The 20,335-nt window shown below is 35.3% G+C and overlaps 1 protein-coding gene and 1 long non-coding RNA gene across 8 annotated transcripts; one reads left to right on the top strand and one right to left on the bottom strand.

The window, feature by feature from the left end:
• Nucleotides 1-503: 503 nt before the first annotated feature.
• Nucleotides 504-6,894, bottom strand: LOC129315575 (putative methylesterase 12, chloroplastic). Its single transcript, XM_054959374.1, is given in 7 exon segments — nt 504-1,029; nt 2,543-2,677; nt 4,519-4,662; nt 4,765-5,004; nt 6,234-6,292; nt 6,295-6,665; nt 6,768-6,894. Coding segments are annotated over 6 exon segments (1,035 nt in total). The 5' UTR covers nt 6,479-6,665; nt 6,768-6,894; the 3' UTR covers nt 504-756.
• A 288-nt stretch (nt 6,895-7,182) lies between these two features.
• Nucleotides 7,183-20,047, top strand: LOC129315576 (uncharacterized). Of its 7 annotated transcripts, none has more exons than XR_008594534.1 (7): nt 7,183-7,412; nt 8,292-8,376; nt 9,764-9,860; nt 10,029-10,103; nt 10,498-10,643; nt 15,713-15,839; nt 19,665-20,047. It is a non-coding gene; the product is annotated as an uncharacterized LOC129315576 (long non-coding RNA). The 7 variants fall into 7 exon arrangements; XR_008594530.1 differs by lacking the exon at nt 7,183-7,412 and adding an exon at nt 8,036-8,174; XR_008594532.1 differs by lacking the exon at nt 7,183-7,412 and adding an exon at nt 8,036-8,174 and having other exon boundaries at nt 9,805-9,860.
• Nucleotides 20,048-20,335: the final 288 nt, after the last annotated feature.

Consider the following 20,335-nt stretch of genomic DNA (forward strand, 5'->3'; position numbering starts at 1 on the left):
CGAAATTTGTATTTGAGTCATTTGCTATGCACAAAGTCGTCAATTTTGTCCATTTTATTTAAACATGGAGTCTTCTTTGTAATTTCACTAAGTTGTGGTCCTTCAATATCAATTTTTTCTGACTCTTCTTTTTCACTTTTCCAATAATAGTTGACAGACATATTATCATGCATAAGACACGTTATAATAAATGAATTGCTGTATTCTTGATTTCGCTTATGGACGATCAGATTTGTCGCAGATTTTAAATTATATATTGTTAATTGTTTATAATGATTACTGCACCATTAATATCAACATTATCTTTTGTTTTTAACCAACATCAAATTGAAGAAAACTGTGTCACGAGAGTAGTAGCAAAACGTCCTGCTTTAACCATTCACACATTCAGATGCATTAATTGCGTGCATTAAAATTAGTATCAAAGTTAAAATCAAAATCTACTTTCAAATGAATGGAGAGAAATCTCCTTTCTTCTATTCTCTAAATTAAATAAACTCAAGGGAACAACGATTACTATTCACATTATGCAGAGCCATGTAGTCAACTAACAATAAAAAGATGAATCCGGGGCCTTTTAACCAAGAAACAAATTCATCCTCCTTCCTGTATTCTATTTGAAGATAAAAATAAATAAATAAATAAAAATACAACACCCAGTTGAGCTTCCGTGTACTAAATACAAATATAATAGTGAATATGCAGAGCCATGTAATGTACATATAGGAGTGCAAGTAACATGTTTTGAACATTACTCTAAGGAATTTGAGCTATTTCCACCAAAATTTTGTGGAGGGATTGTGGCTTAGAGAAGAATGGACAGTGGTCACTGCCTTTGATTTTGAAGACTCCTTCTGGGGGGTTTTCCCTAACTAGCTTCTCTTGAACATCTGGTGAAAGCGCGTGATCATCCAGTGTTTGAACATAAAACCGCCGGCCCGAACCGTATTTCTCTGGTGACAAACACAGCTTCTCCATGAGTGGACCAAGTGGACTAGGTCTCATGGAAGCCATGGCCAATGCAACATCCTGAAATATACCTATGTCAAGTTTTATCGTCCCAATAAATTCTTAACGTGATTCTGCCTACCAAAAAAGTACATAAGCTAAGAAAATAATCAAAAGACGAGCATGTTTTGAAGTGGATTCTCTAAAAAGTGTTTGTCATCTTATATGTCAATTCGTGATTGACTTGGTTTGCAATACTTTTGGACCAGTTATGCATAAAACTTATGAAGCAAAAATGAGTATAATTACAAGGTTTTTGCTGAAAATGAATACAAGAAGCAATACTAGCTGAAATGGTTAGAGTAAATTGTATAAATTTATTACATTAGACAATTCCAAGCTGCACCACATTTAGAGTTCACCATGTTATGAAGAATATTTTCGAACACACTGAATCTTGAATCCCAGAATTTATGGTCATGGTTTACTGAATGTGTTATGTTTTCTCTAACATGTTGAGGTATTAGCTAGACAAATTTTTTGGAGATAAGTAATCCCTGCCCTACCAAGAAGAAAAGATAGAAGACATTAATTCAGATGGGGAAAAACTAAAATATCAGAGACATTCACCTAATGAAAATATTTGTCCGCACAGAAAACCCAAATAATTTTCGAAGTTTTAGATGTTCTTTTGTAGAAAATACATTTGATTTTGTAACATTTATGGGGAATAGAGAATGGCCAATATAAAGTGATCATTAAAGTTTTATAACAATAGATTGATGGGCAGTAATCAACAAGTTATGGGCTGATCCCAATGGTATTTCTGTCTTTTCCCCTTTAGTTTCTTTCATTTCTCTTTTATTTCTACCCTATCAAACAGCATTTGGAGAAGTACTCCCTTTGTTAGTATTATAAAACACTTTTAACTAATTTACACATTTAATAAGCAAGTTAATGTCATTTAAAATCACGCATTCTTTCCATGACTACCCTTATATATTAAGTTGTCTCAATTAGAATTAATTACACTCCTAATTAAAAGCATATTTGAAAAAGTTATATTAATTACAACTCAAAAGATTCAAAATGTCTCGTATTTTTTAAGACGTTATTTCAAAAAAAGTTCCTTATATAATACTAAATAGAGGGAGTATTATTTTTCATATCAATCAATATAAAATATGACTTTTTTATCATTATTTTCGTTTCATTATACTTTTCACTTGAAAATTTTTCCAGCCTACCAAATGTAACCATGAGAGCTTTGCTTACTTATGATTTCACTCAATTGCAGTTTGCCTGTTTGCAATTTACATAAGTATTTGAAGCATTTTTCGACAGAGGATAACTCAACGTAGCAATAAGTTAACAGAGCATTCCATAAGGAGAGGTAAAGTAGATTTTTGCAGGGCCACACAGTGTCAACAACCTAATAGACAAGGGCATTATTAGAAATATACAGGAATGGAGAAACAAAAGGCCTTTAGTTCCAAGATTTGATTATGCAAGAAGTGCAGGTTTGGGCAACAAAGTTAAATTGAATGATTGAAGTGCAGCAAACAAACTAGCAAGAAAAAGTTATCCTGCATACCTTAGTTGGGGATTGGTTAAAATATAACCCTTTCATCAGCTCTTTCTCAAACATAAATCCTGTTGGGGGCTTTTCTTTTCCACTCCCATGGATCAAAAACTTTGATTCTTGCATAAATCGTTCAGCAGATCCAAGCTGCAATGCAATCATCTTTGAGAACAATAATCAATCTGTTATGTGAAAATGAAATACAACATGAAATGAAGAAAATAGTTCTTCCATGGGAATAAAAAAATATCGGGAAAATTAATTTTTTGATCCCTGAAATTTTGACTCACTTAAAACTCAATTCCTCAACTATAACTCAGCACAACTCAATCTCTAAACTTTTAAGCCGCCTGAAACTTAGTCCTTAATCTTACCACCATTTATAATTTTATCTTTAGCATCCATAACTCATCATAAGTCAGCAACAACTCATCCTACATGGCGAAAATGTTAATAATATTGTTAAAAAATGTTTACATAGCTTCCAAAAGAGCTCCATGTGGATTTTACATAAAACTAAAAAAGATAAAACAGGGACTAAATTCAGCTTCCTTCAAGTTCGGAATTTCTCACCTTCCACCCACATTAACTGAATAACATAACCTTCCAAGGTGATTTCCTTTACTTCAAAAATCCAAATAGAGCTGGAATGACAGTGACCTGCAACTCACATGTGCTCTTCCAAATAAAGCTGGAAAGAGCCTCATCAACACCACTGCAGGCTTGAGATGCCAGAACAGAAAACCTAGCTTGGTTCACCAGCACCACTACCTTCATCAGTATGGGACCTACAAGCCCAGGACTTTTTGGTGATGAATTCTCCTTCTTAGCTCTATTAAAGTCAACCATTAATAATTAAACTGCTAAAGCACAACTCATCCTGCTTAAACTGAATCTGCAAAGGCGAGAAAGTGCCTCTCTACCTACTACATCTTTTGATAGTATGAACAATAATCTCTTCTAACTTCAAAGGTGGCCTTTCACTGCTCTGAATTCCTTTAATAATTGTTGTTACTGGTCAGATTCATCGTTGCCTTGACAATTTTTTTTTTTTTAACAGTGTCATTGACACTTTTTGCCATGTAGGGAATGACTCAGTGCTGACTCATAATGAATAATGGATGGTGGTGGGAAAGTTGGGGACTAGGTTTCAGGTGAGTCAAAAGTCCAAGGACTGAGTTGCTCCAAATATTGAGGGGCAAAGATTTAAGCAAGTCAAAACTTCAAGGACTAAAACTCTAAAAGATTAGTTTCCCTAAAATATATCATAAGAAACCGTCAGACTGCCTCCTCTAATGTGGTCTTCTAGGAACTAAGAGAAAACATTCCATTATCTCTCACATTACAAGACCATGGTCAATGAAGTTGGCAATGTTGCAGTTAAAGCAACAATACATGTTCTGTTATCGGGATTGGAGAAAAATACTACAATTTATGCTTTACTTTCATTTTCTGGAAACAATTTTCATCCTCAGTTTTAGTATGTCTAATAATGTACATGGTTATATAGGTAGAATTACAAAAATATCACTCTGTTTCTAAATATTCTAAAAGGTGGACTCTATTTCCTAAGAATGAGTAGGACAACAGTAACTGAAACATGGCATTCTCTACAATTTCTGTTTTTGTTGAACATTGAACACAGAAAGCATTAAAAGCAAGCAAATTCTACAATTCACAAGAAGGGTGAATTTCACGTTAAAATTGATCCGTAGAAATTGTGTTCTACAAATATAATTAATCATTTAATAAATTTCAAGCAGCATATCATAAAATGAAGTAACGCATATTGGTTGTCGATTGTCATCATAGATTTTTCCCTGTGGAACAATATGTTAGTGGAGCTTGCACAGCACAAGAGGGGAAATGAAGGGCACGAGAAAATTTAGTTGGCATCCACATCATTGAGATCTTTCAGGATGCATAATCATACTTGAATGTCAAAAAGCTTAACTGGGAACATATACAAGTAAACACTGACTAGATACCTGATCAGCAAAAACATCAAATGGCTTTTGGCCATCAGTCACCATCGTAGCACAGAGGAAAATTGCTTTCGAGATCTTCTGTGAGTAGTGTTCCATTGCGTAAGAAATGCAAGCACCACCAATGCTATGACCAACAAGAATGACCTGCAAAATCCTCATTTTCAAGAAATATAACTGACTGCAGGACAACAAGGTGACAGTGCTTCAAGTTGCATGAATTTTAGAATGTAATGTGAAGTTTTTAACCTTTTCATCCTCAGGAAGGTTTTCAAGATAATCAGCTAAAGATTTTGAATACTCTGCCAATGTAGTAACCTTGTTAATATCTGTAAGATCAATTCCAGAACCCTTGAGATCAAGTGCTACTGGAAACAATCCTGTTTCTTCAAGAAGGGCTACAGTCTTGTACCAACACCAAGCACCAAAACCTTCTCCATGGATTAAAACAAATTTCTTTATTTTTATGTTCTCCAGAATTTCCGGATCCTGTAGAACATATAGCATAAAAGATTATGTCACAATCTAGTTGAAGATGTGGCAATAAAAGAGACTCATAGAAAGGCAGGTCACCACAATTATTTCAAAAACATTAAGCTGACAAGAAATCTAGAACATTAAAAGAAAATCATAACATGCTTGATCAAAGGATCACTACTGCATTGTGATCCCAATAAATAATTAATGAGGCATCCCTAAGTTTGTCAATCTATGTGCAAGAACACATTCAAAGCACAGATATAGAGATGAAGTGAACTAAACTCGGGTAAGATTCTTTACTTGTTTGCCATCAGGAATAAAGGAGAACCTTTAAAAAAAAAAAAAAAAAAGATCCAATTATGTAACTCAAAGCTATAAAATTCCACTTGTATTTTTGTTAAAGAACAATATTGCAAAAAATATACAGTTCTTCGCTAAACATATGTTCTCCAAACATCTAAATATGCGTATACTAGAATATTTAGCATCATGTCACAAAGAAAGTCACTGGCATCAAATCTTGCAGAACTATGCACCATCATCTCAGATCTTGATTACATGAACAGATCACTTAACGATAAGGCAAGTATTCTCGACTTCCCTATACAATGGAAAGATTTGCTAGCAAATTTTTTATACTGGTTGACAGTGATTGAATATACAATACACGAAATATGTTAGCAACGGCTTTCAGCACCTTCAAAACGATTAAACCCCATATTATATAACAAGGATTTTGTGTCAAACTTTTACAAACACTACCGTCACAGAAACACAACCAGAAGCGAGTCAGATCCAATAGCAAAGGGATGGTTAGGTGAAATGTTAGTCCTGTTTGTGCCGTTGGTATCATTCACTTTAAAAATTGCATCAGCTTGTAATTGAATCAACCCTCGTACTTTTCCGTTCCCCACCCCCCCCCCCAAAACCCCCCAAAAAAAAAAAAAAAAAATCCCCATACTCTCACGACGCACCTTTTAGGGCCTGAAAAGAAAGAAAAAGTGCATGCGTTTTTCTATGCGCACCTTCATGCACTTTTTCAGACTTGGCTTGGACTTTTGACTAAAAGCCTTTCTCCTACTAACTGCTAGCATCTTCCACTGCCATATGCCCAAATACTAAAACTCCATCATCAGTACCTCCCACTTTTCCCCACCGATCAAATAATTGAAAAATATTTTTAAAAAAATCGCAATAACCCACAAAATATAGTAAAACTATCAATCTGGTCCCCGCACCTGTTTATTATTGGTGACCGAATCGGGAAGATTGCGTCTTCGAGAGCTTGTGGATCCAATCTTCGCGACATTGACCCTTCAAACCTCTGAGACAATTGATGCTGTTGAAGTGCCATAGACAGAGCGTGGCGATGCAAATACTCTTCCTCAGCCAACAGCTTCCTCTGTGATCGACTCATTCTCTTGCTTCTGGATCCCGCATCTTTGGCATGTTTCTTCGTCATGCAAATAAATCGATTACCCATATTTGCAACCTATGTTGTTGAATCCAGGAGTAACTTCGCAGCGAAATCTGAAGCTAAGATTTTGAAGACCTGAAAAGCTTGTGGAAAGCGAAGGCACCCCATTGCATTGCGTCTCTTCTTCTTCTACAGCTAAAATTGCCCAGAATCTTTCTTTGCTCTTTGTCTTTTTCCTCAGCTGGTCTAAAGACTGAGAGAGTGTTGAAGAAAAAATAGAGTAAATGCGAGCGAAGTCGTTGGCCATAAATGCAAAAATAATTGAAATTATGCGATATACAACACAAAACCCAACTGATTTTGGCGAATATTAAATGCTTATCAAATCTATCCACAACGTCATGATGCGCTCTTTATATCTCTATCGTTTTCATCTACTGGTAACCTTGTCTTGTGGATCATTGATTTTGTGGTTAACACCTTCCACCAAAAAATTTCAATACATCAGCTGAAAGGTCAGAGTGTAGGTCAGCGTTTCTGCTTTCCCGTATCTCAGGCTACCCCTTGTCCGTATCACATGACAATACGTATGTACTCGCGCTCTCTCTCTCTCTCTCTCTCTCTTTTTTTTGGGTGAATGAATACGCATATACTCTCTCTGTGAACTTTTTTTTTGAAGTCAAGTCAAATTTATATATATTAAAATTAAGTAAAAAGAGTCCACCTACACCTAAAAAACAATTACAATACCCCTGGTAAGGAAAAAAAAAAAAAAAAAACCGAAAGAAACATTCAGATTCGCAAGCAAAGAAATAACGAGCAGGAAAGCATTCCAGAAGATCTCTCTGCAACACATCTAATCCTTCTCTTTCATTCAATAATCACTGTGTTCTAAGAAAATTTTTTCGGTAACCTATGATACTGATGGGAAGCTGCCTCAAGTTCTAGTCCTCTGAGTATAGTCTAATCCATGAAGGCCAGCTCTCAAAATTAGGAAAAGGTTAGTATTGCCACTTTGATCTGGTGTTGAGTTTCTCCCAAACACTTGCAAAAGCTCTCCGAAAAGCATTTTTAAAATAATCCATTTCTTTTCCTTTTTGAGTTTCTTCTTAGCACAACAGATCGACCATACTTGAGCAAGGATTTCTTCCATATTAGGATTATCTAATTGAACTCCAGAAGTAGGATCCGTTGGGGGATCAATATCATCTAAATATCTGATAGTTCTCTGATAGGTTAATTCTCCTTGAAACTCTCGAATCATTTGCATGGGATTAATTTTTGCATCCTTGTAAGAACAATGATTTCGCTATCGCCATAGAAAATTGATTAGGAGAATAATATCTCTTATGACATCCAGTTTCTTATCCTTGAAAAGCTGTGAAAAAATTTGAGGAATCCACATTCTAATCTCGAGAGCTTGAGCATCACAAGATCTAATATTAAGAGCACCAAACCATATTGCCTTAGAGATCAGGCAATGAAGAAATATATAATTAAGAGTTTCCTCACAATCGCAACCAAAGAGGCACTGAATATTGTTAATTAAGTGATGCTCTTTAAGTATTTCCCCCACTGGAATTGATTTATTGACAATTTTCCATATTAGAAGTAGAGTTTTGGAGGACAATTGATATTCCACAAAGAAGACCAGATTTCATGCTGTAATACCTTCCTCGAATTTCTGCCTGCATTTGAATCCTAAATCCATCCTTCGATGTATATGCACCACTCTGATTTCCATCCCAAATTATCTTATCAGGTAATCCTGTAAAGGATATATGAAGTTTGGTAATTTCCTTCCACATTGATTCTTCATAAAGTTCCTTTAGCTTGTTTTTATTCCAAATTGATGGCTCCCATGGGTTATTGTTTACAGAGATTAAATCTGCTACAGATGAAAACAATAGGGGATGTTATAGAGGCTCTGTGATTTCTAGGCCACCAAAGAGGATGATCAATTGGTATGTGATTTCCACTCCCAGCTCTTCATTTTAGCTTAGGTATGATTAAAAGAGCACTATCTTTAATGCCTTTACAGAACCATGAGTTGTATGGAACCTTAAAATTGAAGATTTACTCATATCAAAAGATTTTTCTCAATGTTTCACCTAGTAAAGTTCCTTTAGGAGAATCTAAAATTCTCCAGAACTGCTTGGCCAAAAGAGACATGTTTACCTGATGAGTCGGCCTTAATCTAAGTCCACCAGCTTTTCTTGAAATGAACAAAGCTTCCTTCTGAATTAGGTGCATTCTCTTCCTACCATCATTGTTTCCCCAAAAGAAATCTATGCACATAGAATCAATGACCTTGCAATATTTCAAGGAGAGCTTGAAACAAGAGAGGTGGTAAATATTTGCAGAGGATAGTACAGATTTAACCAATGTCAATCTTGATGCTTGGGAGAGTAATTTTCCTTTCCAAGAGCTAATCCTTCTTTGGACTGAGTCAACAATTTCGTTGTAAATCTGCTCCTTATTTCTTCCACTGTCAATCCATGTACCAAGATATTTCCCTACTCTCTCTATTATATTAACCCCTAAAAACTGAGAAATTTGATTTTGTATATAAAAACAATATTAGATTTAGGATTGTTGATACGCTGCCCAGACCAAGAACAATAGGTATCCAACACCCTCTTAACAGCAAGGATACTCATTTCATTGCATTCAAAAAATAATATGGAATCATCCGCATAAAGTAAGTGTGAAACAGGCTTAGAAATGCTGCAAATCTTGATTCCATCCCATTCATTCAGATTTTCAGAATGCACAATAAGGCTAGAAAATACATTTGCAGCTAAGATATAGAGATAAGGTGAGAGGGGATCACCTTGCCTAATTCCACATTAAGCAGAAAAAGGTGAAGAGAATTGCCCATTGAGAATTATCTGATAAGATACAGAGGTAATGCAAGACATAATCATTTTAATCCATGCCTCAGGAAAATTCATTTTTCTTAGTACTGCTTCAATAAAACTCCAAGAAAGCCTGTCAAATGCTTTTGAAAAATCTTTTAGTGCTGCCAAATTTTTTCTTCCCTTCCTTGATGTATGAATCGTATTCATTAGATCACCAACCAAGAGGATATTTTCTGTTATGAGCCTTCCCTTAAGAAAGGAACTTTGAAAGGAAGCAATGCATTTATTTAGAATGCCTTTAAGCCTATTGCATATTAGCTTAGAAATTACCTTGTATGACACATTGCTTAAACTGATTGGCCTAAGATATTGAACCACTTGTATTTTTGTCTCCTTAGGGATAAGGGTGATGTAAGATCTATTGATTGATTTAAGCATGTCTTGTATCCCAAAAAGATTGAACCATATTAAAAACATCATTTTTAACCAGATCCCAATTCTTCTGATAAAAGCTAGAATGAAATTCATCAGGACCAGGAGCACTATTCTTTGGAAGTCCAAAAACCGTATTCTTGGTTTCCTCTAAGGTAAGAGGCTTGAGCAAGAGATCATGCTCATCATTTGTAAGAAGTGGAAGTGAAATGTGCTCCATTTGAGCAAGAATTTCTTGACATTCTGCATTATTACCATTAGTGAGAATTCCATGGAAGTGTGAAAAAGCCAAACTCATTATTTCTTGTTGATCATATGTCCAGGTACTGTCATCTTTCATCAAGGATTGGACATAATTCCTCATTCGTCTTCTACTAACCACAAAATGAAAATATTTGGTATTTCTCTCCCCTTCAATATTCCACTTAATTTTAGCTCTCTGTTGCCAGTAACTATTCTCACATTCATACAAAAATTCCAATTCATTCTTTTTATTCATTAGAATTCTATCAAGATGCTAATTTTTTGAAACTTCATTTGAGAACCTACAAGATATTTCTGCAATTTCCTTTTCCAAAACCTTCTGTTGCCATCGAAAATTCCCAATTCTAGATTTACTCCAACTCTGAAGCGATGTCAGAGTTTGATTAAGCTTGCATACCATTTTTTAGCTTGGTGAGCCTGAACAAGGTTGATTCCAGGCTTGTGAGATAATTTGCTTACATTCACTGAATTGGTACCAGAAAGATTCAAATCTTTTTAACTTTCCTCTCTTATGATTTGTTTGTGTAGAGAAAAGAATGGGTGAATGATCTGAAGCACCTAGAGCCAGAGTAATCACGTTGGAGTGAGGAAATTGTGAAATCCATTCAGTATTGCAGACAGCCAGATCCAACCTTTCCTTAACATTTGCTAGCCCTTGCCTCATGTTTGACCAGGTGAAAGCTAGCCCATATTGCCTAATTTCTTGCAAAGTTGCTACAGAGAGATAATGTCTAAAATCAGCCATTCCACTTGATCCTGACATACGACTCATTTTATCCTCCAAGTTTAGGACTTGATTAAAATCACCCAAAAGAAAGAGCCAGCAATGGTAGCAGAATTTGATATAATCCAATCCCACAACAAATGTCTATTTTGTAACTTAGGCAATCCATAAACGAAAGAGACATATATTCCTTTAAAGATATCATGATTTTGGAGGAATACATGAGTCACGAAGGGGTTACATTCCAGGATATTGACATTCATAAACTTATTCCAGGCAACTATAGTGCCTCCTCCCTTCCTAATGGCACTTAGGCCTTCAAAAAAAGTAAAACCCATAGACGCTAAAACATTTGCTGCTACAATTAGCTCTACTTTAGTTTCAGATAAATAAACTAAATCAGGACAATGTGTAGCAACTAACTGTCTCAGCCTTTGAACTGCTGCAGCCTTTCTAATGCTGCGACAGTTCAACACAAGAACCTCATGGTATCTTGGGAAGCTGATTTGAGGCAGCTTCCCCAACCTCATAAACCGCAGCAGAAAGATTTTCCCTTTTTTTTTTTCCTTCTTTTCTGGACTTGATTCCTTCAGCGTATCCTCAACAGTTCTCTTTTTTGCAGCAATACCCAAGGAATCAGGAGTATCATCTAAAGGTCTGTCATTCAGATTAAAAGTTGAAAGAAGCTCAAAATGGCTGATACTATTCAAATCCTTCCCTTCTTTTGAAACAGAGCTATTCATTATAGTCAGATGAACCAACAAAGAGGAGTCAGGAAGAAAGAAACTTGACAAGTCATCAGAAATAGTAGGTTTTGCAATTCCTTTAGCCATACCAAAATTAGAAAAGAAAATAAGCCATTGAGGACTATCAACCACAGTCGAAGGAGTAAAAGCGAAGGGTCCTTCATCCTTCATAGCATAATATAGGACATTGCAAGTGTGGAGAAGCTTGTCAAAGGAATCATAGTTTGTAGGAATCAAATACCAGCTATAGTGATTGTCAGAAAAGCTATGAATAAAGAGACCAAAACCATCCTTAGACCATTTATAAATAGCATAGTTGTTTCTCCAAGTATTGACCAAGTCGGCTGGATAAGTAGGCCTATTTTGTAATAGAAACCATTTAAATTGGTGCACAAAAGCTGGGTCATTTGAAGGAGGAACAAAACTAATTAGGGGTCCAGAAATTTGTGCATCTCTCTTCCCAAGCGTAACAAAACATCTCCTAGTGAAAGCATCCACATTAGATTTCAAGCTGTCCAGACCAATGTTCACTCTTCTTTTTTTGTGAATTCTTGATCCCAGGGTCATCAAAGGGTTTTCAGGATCAACAACCAAAACCGCATTGCCATGTTGATAAGTTGCCAAGTTTAAGGAGTCTACATTCAGATCCTTGTCAAGCTCTGAAGTCTTCCTTTTTGAAGCATTGCCTTTAGAGCCAGAATGATATCCTTCCTCCAATGGATTTTGAGCAGCCGAGAAAGTGTTCATTCCTTTTAGAGAAACATGCTGTAAAGGAGTGGGTTCAGGTTCATTGATACTAATACCATTCTTTGATGGTTGGTTCAAAAAGGAACCATATTGATCCTTTAGTAAAGTTAAATCCTCATCCAAGACCATTAATCTGATTCCAGTCATTTGGGGGAACCACAGTAGAGAAAGGATGATTATCCTGTTGTTGAAAGTAAGCCTCACTATGATCATCACTGTTAGCCACAATCACTGTATCATCAGAATCAGAGGAGTGACCATCATCATAATGAAAAATAAAGGAGCTTTGTTCCGCATCATTCACAAAGAGGATATCAAGTGTTGATTCAAATATTCTGTAACCAGGACGGCCATTTCTGAAGCAACAAACCCTCGTGGTGCTTCTAGCATGGTTATTTCTGGTCCAATCTTGCCAACCACGTGCCAAGTTTCCAGCTTCAAAGAAACTCATGAAATTGGAGCCAAATCTTCTAATAGTGCGATCATAAACCATATTGAATCCACTATAAGCTTGAGCAACAGAATTGTGTGTCCTATTATCCTGCAGAAATGACAGTGTCAAAATATTCTCTCATACAGACATTCAACCTCTACCATATCACCTGATTCAAGATGTACTTGAATCCTCTGTATCAAAGGCATCCTTGGATTAATCATCACCCTTGCACGAAGAAAGTTGAGGTGGCTTTCCAGATTAACATGATTATGGATAAAAACTGTTTCCCCAACATGTTTCAGCAACCAACTCATTGTGATATTCTAATGGGAGATCCCAAAACTGAACCCACATAGGAAAACAGCCAACAACCATTTCCATTAGGTGAAGATTGGGATACAAGTGATCAACTACGAAGAGAGATCCTTGAATAGACCAAGGACCATTATCAACAATGAAGTCACGATCAGCTTGGTTAAAAAACTTGTCAGATAGAAATTTCCAATTTTTCCTTCTACTCTGAAATCATTCTGGAGCCTCCAAGCAAGTCTAAGCTTCCTATATAACCTTCTTGAAGAATAAGAATGAGCATCCACCAAGAAGGCAATGGCACAGGAGGCCAAGGAGAAACTTGGTCGTCCAAATCCATCAGGATTAAGGAATAATGACAGTTGAAACAAGCGATCCATCCAATTAGGAGTAAAAACCCCAATGGCAAAGAAGATCATAACAAGAAAGGAAAGAGCTTTGTATATGAAAGCAGATAAACTTAAACAAAGAGAACAAGTGCGAGAAAGCATAAGATAGTTAAAAGGAGCAACCTTTAATATATAGAAGGAAAACTAAAAGGCAAAGAAGATCATCAAGTAACGGTGAGAGTAAAAAAACACGCCAAAGAAAAAAACCATAGATAGCCAGTAACCAAAAAGGATGACAGAGCATGAGCAAAAACACATTGAAGAAGAGAGAAGCACATAAAAGAACATCACCAATAAGCAAAAGAGGAGTGCCTGGAAATACAAAGATGCAGTAGGCAAGCCAACATAGATATACTCAAAATCCAGCATAGGAAGGATCATGATCAAAATACTGCTGCTGAAGAAACCAATCAGATGTAGGAATACCAAGGAGTATAAGCAGAAAATGATTGAAGCTAGAAGAGAGGAAAGGACTAGTATCTTCAGTAGCTTAACTTGAAAAGCTATCAACAGAGTAGTAGCAAAATGATGAGAAATAGGTCAGCAAGTGAAGGAATAGAAGAAAAGAAGTTGAAACAACACTTCTCATACTAGAGAGAAGTTAGAGAATTTTCTCTCACTAGGAGGCCTCCCTCATATATGCGAGCTTTTCATATACTCTCTGTGAACAAAGGCACAGGGCATTGGTACTTAATACACATTTTATGCAAAAAAATTAATTAAACTTTTATTTTTTCAAAAAAAAATTATATATATATTTTTTACTTTACCCTAGTTAAATACTCTATATAAATACTTGAATAATAATAATTAAAATTTTAATACATTATTTTTTCAAAAAAATGTAATAAATAAAGTATGGATATAGTTAGCATAACAACAACAACAACAACAACAAGCCTTTATCCCACTAGGTGGGGTCGGCTACATGGATTGCAAGACGCCATTGTGCTCTATCATTTATTAAGCTTTTAGAAATATTATTAATTAAGAGATCACGTTCAACAACTTCCAAGAGTGTTCTCTTAGGCCTTCCTCTACCTCTCTTAATCGGACTCAAAGTTATATGTTCCACTCTTCTCACTGGTGCCTCCCTTGGTCTTCTTTGTACATGCCCAAACCATCTCAACCGATTTTCTACCATTTTTTCCTCAATAGGTGCCACCCTCACTTTTTCACGTATGTGCTCATTTCGAATTTTATCTTTACGTGTATGTCCGCACATCCATCGTAACATTCTCATCTCTGCTACTCCAACTTTATGCTCTTGCTGTCCCGTTAGAGCCCAGCATTCACTACTATATAACATTGCCGGTCTGATAGCAGTACGATAAAACTTTCCTTTAAGTTTATTAGGCACCTTACGGTCACAAATAACTCCTTTAGCTTTTCTCCAATTAAACCACCCAGCTTGAATTCTATGTGAAATATCTCCACTGATTTCGCCATCATTTTGAATAATGGCTCCCAAATATCTAAACTTTTCCATTTGAGGTATGATTTGATCTCCCAATTTCACTTCAAATTATTTTCGAATAGTCTTTTACCAAATTTACAATATAAATATTCCGTCTTACTTCTACTCAGACGAAAACCTTTCGACTCCAATGTCCTCCTCCATAACTCAAGTTTGCAATTAACCTCTTCTCTTGTCTCTGCTATAAGAACTATATCATCCGCGAAGAGCATACATTTCGGGATTTCCTCTTGAATATGTTCCGTCAAAACATTTAAAATCAAGTTGAACAAATAAGGACTCAGAGATGATCCCTGATGTAGTCCAATCTTTATAGGAAAATCCTTTGTTTGACCACAAGGCGTTCTTATACTAGTTTTTACCCCCTCATACATATCTTGTATGGCTTTAATATAAGCAATCCGTACTCCCTTTTTTTCCAACGCTTTCCAAAGCACTTCTTTTGGTATATGGTCATAAGCTTTTTCCAAATCAATAAAAACCATGTGTAGATCTTTATCTTTACAACGATACTTTTCCATTAATCCCCGTAGTAGATAAATTGCCTCTGTAGTTGATCTACCTGGCATAAAACCAAATTGATTCTCAGAAATACTTGTCTCCAATCTCAACCTGTGCTCAATTACTTTCTCCCACAATTTCATTGGGATATAGTTAGCATAACATCCTGAATTTCTTAATCCCGTGATTAGTTGTTAACTGAGAGTAAAGTGGTAATTAGTGTGGAATTAGAGATTTGGATGGTTAGTTGATGATTTGACTTATTGGGATATTGTATGAATAGATATGAGTGGAAGGATTGCATTTTGGGTCAAAGCAAGTACGTATTGTGAGAATTTTTCTTACTATGCCAAGCGCTGCAGCTTGTATTGCATGTGCCACAGTATATAGATCAGAAAATGACCCCTTAAATAGTAAATTTTAGGTGATTTTCAAAGAGGCAAATCTGAAAACACATGAAGGGAAAAGAGAAGAAGGGCAGGTCAGCTAGCACAAGCCATTTTAGCTCAGTGGAAGGTGATTTTAATCGATAACTTAACGGGTAAGCTATGTACAACCCTTACCTTCCATTCTACCCAAATTTCTTTAAATATGAGTTATAAAGAAATTGAATCGGTGAAATTTTAAAAGTTTGATTCTTACCTAACAATTATAGAAAAGTTATCAGGAGTTAAATTAGAGTTTTGTGACTGGTTTAGGGCTGAACAATAGAGCTTTAAACCCGTAGGCTTAATTTGGCCCTAAATCAAGAGGTTTTTAGGGTGAAAATCTTGTTTGAGTAAAATGAAATCGGCTGAAGTGATATAATATAGTAATTGAGTAGTAATGGACTTAGAATGGATAAATGAAAAAAAATATACGGCTAAATATAGCCATAAGTAGTAAATGTGTTTAGTCAAATTGGACCAAATGACTAAATTATACCTTGTGTTCAGATTGGCATATTAAGCATGTGAATTAAGAAATGTAGCGTGTGATAAGTTATAGTGGTGGTTAAAATCCACAGGTAACCTTTCTAGCGACAGAAGGGTTGAGGTAACCGAATAACTTTCTTTGTTTGATTATTTTTGTAACTGTGTAGGAGTATGCTATGTAGTGCATGAAAGTATTTTGAACTAAGCATGTTTTATAGTATTGCATGAATGTTGCATGAAAATGATTTTCAATCAAATATATGAAAGAACATGTGATTTTATACTTTGCATATATATATGCTATATAATGATGATATATGTATGAATAGGAACCTATGTCGTTTGAAAAGCATGATCATAAGGATGAGAGTTCACCCGAGTAGAGAGGTGGTGAGAATATATGGCTTTTTCTCCTTAGTGTTCGACGGGGTGTGGTGTTGAAAAATTATACCTCCTTAGTGCCTTTTAAGGTGTGGTGTTGGAGATGATCTTCTTAATGCCTATTGAGGTGCGGTGTTGGAGATTTGGGACTCCTTAATGTCTGTGTGATGTAGTGTTGGAATTAATGACATCTCATTGTGTGTAGTAGGAGAAACCATAATCTAGAAGTGAGATAGAACACCTTTGGTTGGGTGATTCTACCACTAAAGGTGAACTCAAGGCCAATGAGATTATAATTGGTCTAAGGTGAGCCTATGATTTCGAGTCAAGGTGATTTAGAGGTTTGGATGATATAGATCATACTTTTGTTAGTAAAGTGGTAAAAAATGGTGTAAAGAGGTAAAATGTGAAATATTGATGTGATTTAAGTGAAACTTGTTATATATGTGATGTTAATGAGGTTTGAATGGTATATTATACTGTACTTTCATATAGTTGCATGTAATAGTCAATAAGAGTGAATTATTCTGTTACTGAGATTTTTATCTCACCCCGTGGTTACATTTTTACAAGGCAAAATAGTAATAAGGGTAAGGAAAAAGAGTCAGGATCGACTTAGATTTGAAAAGTCGTGTGATTCCAGAGTTTATGTAATGAACTAGAAAACTTGTGTATTTATATGTATATAAGTTGCCATAGGGTTGCATACATGTTTTGAGTAGTGATTTTGTACAATATTAGCCCAATTATGTGTATATGTGGTGAAATGAATCAGGGGCTAAGATTGGAATGTGTATGTGTTGAAAATGTTGTGAATATTGGTGAATCTTAAGCTCATGTGTAAAATCATGATAAAATGAGTAATTTAGGGCTAAGATTGAATAGTAAATGTGACATGTGTGGATATGTGATAAGAAAATGGCCAAGTGGTGTCAAATTGTATTGAGTTATGAAAAGTTGATTAATGTGAAAATTTGCCGTTGAGGGGTTAAATTACAGTATATGTGTGTATATGTGATATATTGTAGTTAATCAGATATAATAGGTCCTTTTGGACTTGATTCAAGACCATGTGTTGTCTAATTAGAGAAACGGATCAATTTCAGCATTTGGGTATGCAAATTTTTTTAAAAAAGTGACTTTTTGCACCCGAGTGTCCAAATTTTGATCGAACTATTAAATTGTACTCAAATTTGTCTCATTAGCTAGCTTATGATATAAGTTTCGTGTGAGTGCTTAAATCACTCCAATTGGATGTCGTATGTGAAAACGATGCAGGTTGAAAGTTTATCAATTTGTTGTCAAAATGATAGCAAAAATGTTGGACTGGTGTAACATCCTAAATTTTTTAATCCTGAGGTTAGCGATTAATTGAGGGTAAAGTGATAATTAATGTGAGATTAGAGATTTGGATGGTTACTTGATAGATTGACTCATTGGGATGTTGTATGAATAGATATGGGTGAGAAGATTGCATTTTGGATCAAAGCAAGTATACGTGGTGAGAATTAATCTCATTGTGACACGCGTCGCAGTTTGTGCTGCATGCACCACGGCGCATGGACTAAAAAATGACTTCTTAAATCGGGAAATTTCAAAATTTTTAGAAGGTAGAAATTGAAAACACATAAGAGGAAGGAGAGAAGAAGGGTTGATCAGTTAAGGCAAGCCATTTCAAGTCATTGGAAGGTGTTTATAATCGACAACTTAGCGGATAAGCTATGTATAACTCTTATCTTCTATTCTATCCAAAGTTCTCTGAAAATAAGTTATAGAGAAATTAAATCGGTGACATTTTTTGGGGTTTGATCCTTGCTTAATAGTAATAAAAAGGTTCTCGGAAGTTAAATTGGAGTTTTATGACTAGTTTAAAGCTGAACAATAGAGCTTTAAACCCGTAGGATCATTTTGGCTCTAGGTTAGAGAGAGAAAGGGGTAAGAATTTGATTTGAGTGAAATGAGACCAGTTGAGGTGATGTAATGTGATAATCGAGTAGTAATTGACTTAGAATGGATAAATGAAAAAGAGTTTACGGATGAATATAGCCATAAGTAATAAATATGTGTTTTGGTCAAAAGGAAAAAATTGATTAAAATGTGCTAAATGTGTTCACATTGGCATATTGAATGTGTGAATTGAGAAAGAAGCTTGTGATAAGCTATTGCGGTAGTTGAAATCCACGGGTAACCTTTTTAGTGATAGAAAGGTTGAGGTAACCAAATAACTTTCTTTGTTTGACTATTTGTTGTAATTATGTGTGAATATGCTATGTAATGTATGAAATGGTTTTCAACTAAGTATGTTTTATGGCATTGTGTGAATATTGTATGAAATAGCGTTTAATTAAATAAAAACATTGAAATGGTTGATTTCAAACGATATGTTAATGTGTGTGTGTGTGAGTGAGAAAACATGTAAAGTGATAAATAGGAACCTATGAATGGTTCAAAAAGCATGATCATAGAGGTGAGAGTTCACCCGAGTTGAGACATGATGATAAGATCATATAGCATATTCTCCTTAGTGTCCGACGGGGTGCAGTGTTGGACCTTCTTAGTACCTTTTAAGGTACGCTATTGGAGAAAATCTCCTTAGTGCCTATTAAGGTATGGTATTAGAGATATAGGACTCCTTAATTTCTGTGTGATACGATATTCGAGTCAACGACATCCTATTTTATGTATTGGGGAAAACTATAGTCCAAAAGTGAGATAGAACACCTTTGGTTGGGTGATTCTACCACTAAAGGTAAACTCAAGGCCAATGAGATATACATTGATCTATGGCGAGGCTATGGTTTTATGTCGGGGTAATTTAAAGATTTGGTCAATAGCGATCATGCTATGCGATGCAATATGCTACTATACGTGGTATAAGTAGAGAAAAGTGGTAAAATAAGTATAAAAGTGATGAAATGTTTGATGAGTGTTGTTTGAAATGAAATATGTGATATGTTATATAAAATGTTATATTATGCTTTACCTTCATATAATTGTATGTGATAATCAATATGAGTGAGTTATTTTGTTAAGAAAATTTTTATCTCACCCCTGTAGTTATATTTTTACAGGACCAAACAGTGATCAGGGCAAGGGGAGAGAGATAGGACCAGCATAGTGGTGTCATTGTTGTGAAAGTCTCTGAGATTGTATAATGGACTGAAAACTTGGGTATATATGGGTATATGAGTTGCCATAGGATTGCATGCATGTTTTGAATAGTGACTTTGTGAAATCTTAACCCAATTATCTGTATATGTGATGAAATGAATCAAGAGTAAAGATTTAGGTGTATATGTGTTGATTTGTTGTACATATTGGTGAATCTTAAGCCTAAGTGTGAAATTATGATAAAATGAGTGATTTGATGTTAAGATTGAGTAATACATATGTTATAAATGTGAATATATGTGATTATGTTGAGAAAAAGGCTAAGTGAGCCAAGTTGTACCAAGTGTTTGCAAACTGTGAAAGTTTATGAAATGTGAAAATTGACTGTTGAGGGGTCAAATTTTAATATATGCATATGTTTCTGATATAATATGATCAATCAGGTGTATTAGGTCCTTTTGGACTTGATTTAAGGCCTTATGTGATCTAATAAAAGAAAAGGAACAATTTAAATGTTTGGGCACACAAAATGTTTAGAAAAAATGACCTTTTGCACCTCGGTGTTTAAATTTTGATTGGACCGTTAGATTGTGTCCAAACCTGTCTCATTAGCTAGCTTTTGAGCTAAGCT

The sequence above is a fragment of the Prosopis cineraria genome, unplaced genomic scaffold (assembly GCF_029017545.1).
Source record: "Prosopis cineraria cultivar Desert tree isolate PC_DT_omini unplaced genomic scaffold, ASM2901754v1 PC7, whole genome shotgun sequence".
In the NCBI taxonomy this organism is placed as follows: domain Eukaryota; kingdom Viridiplantae; phylum Streptophyta; class Magnoliopsida; order Fabales; family Fabaceae; genus Prosopis; species Prosopis cineraria.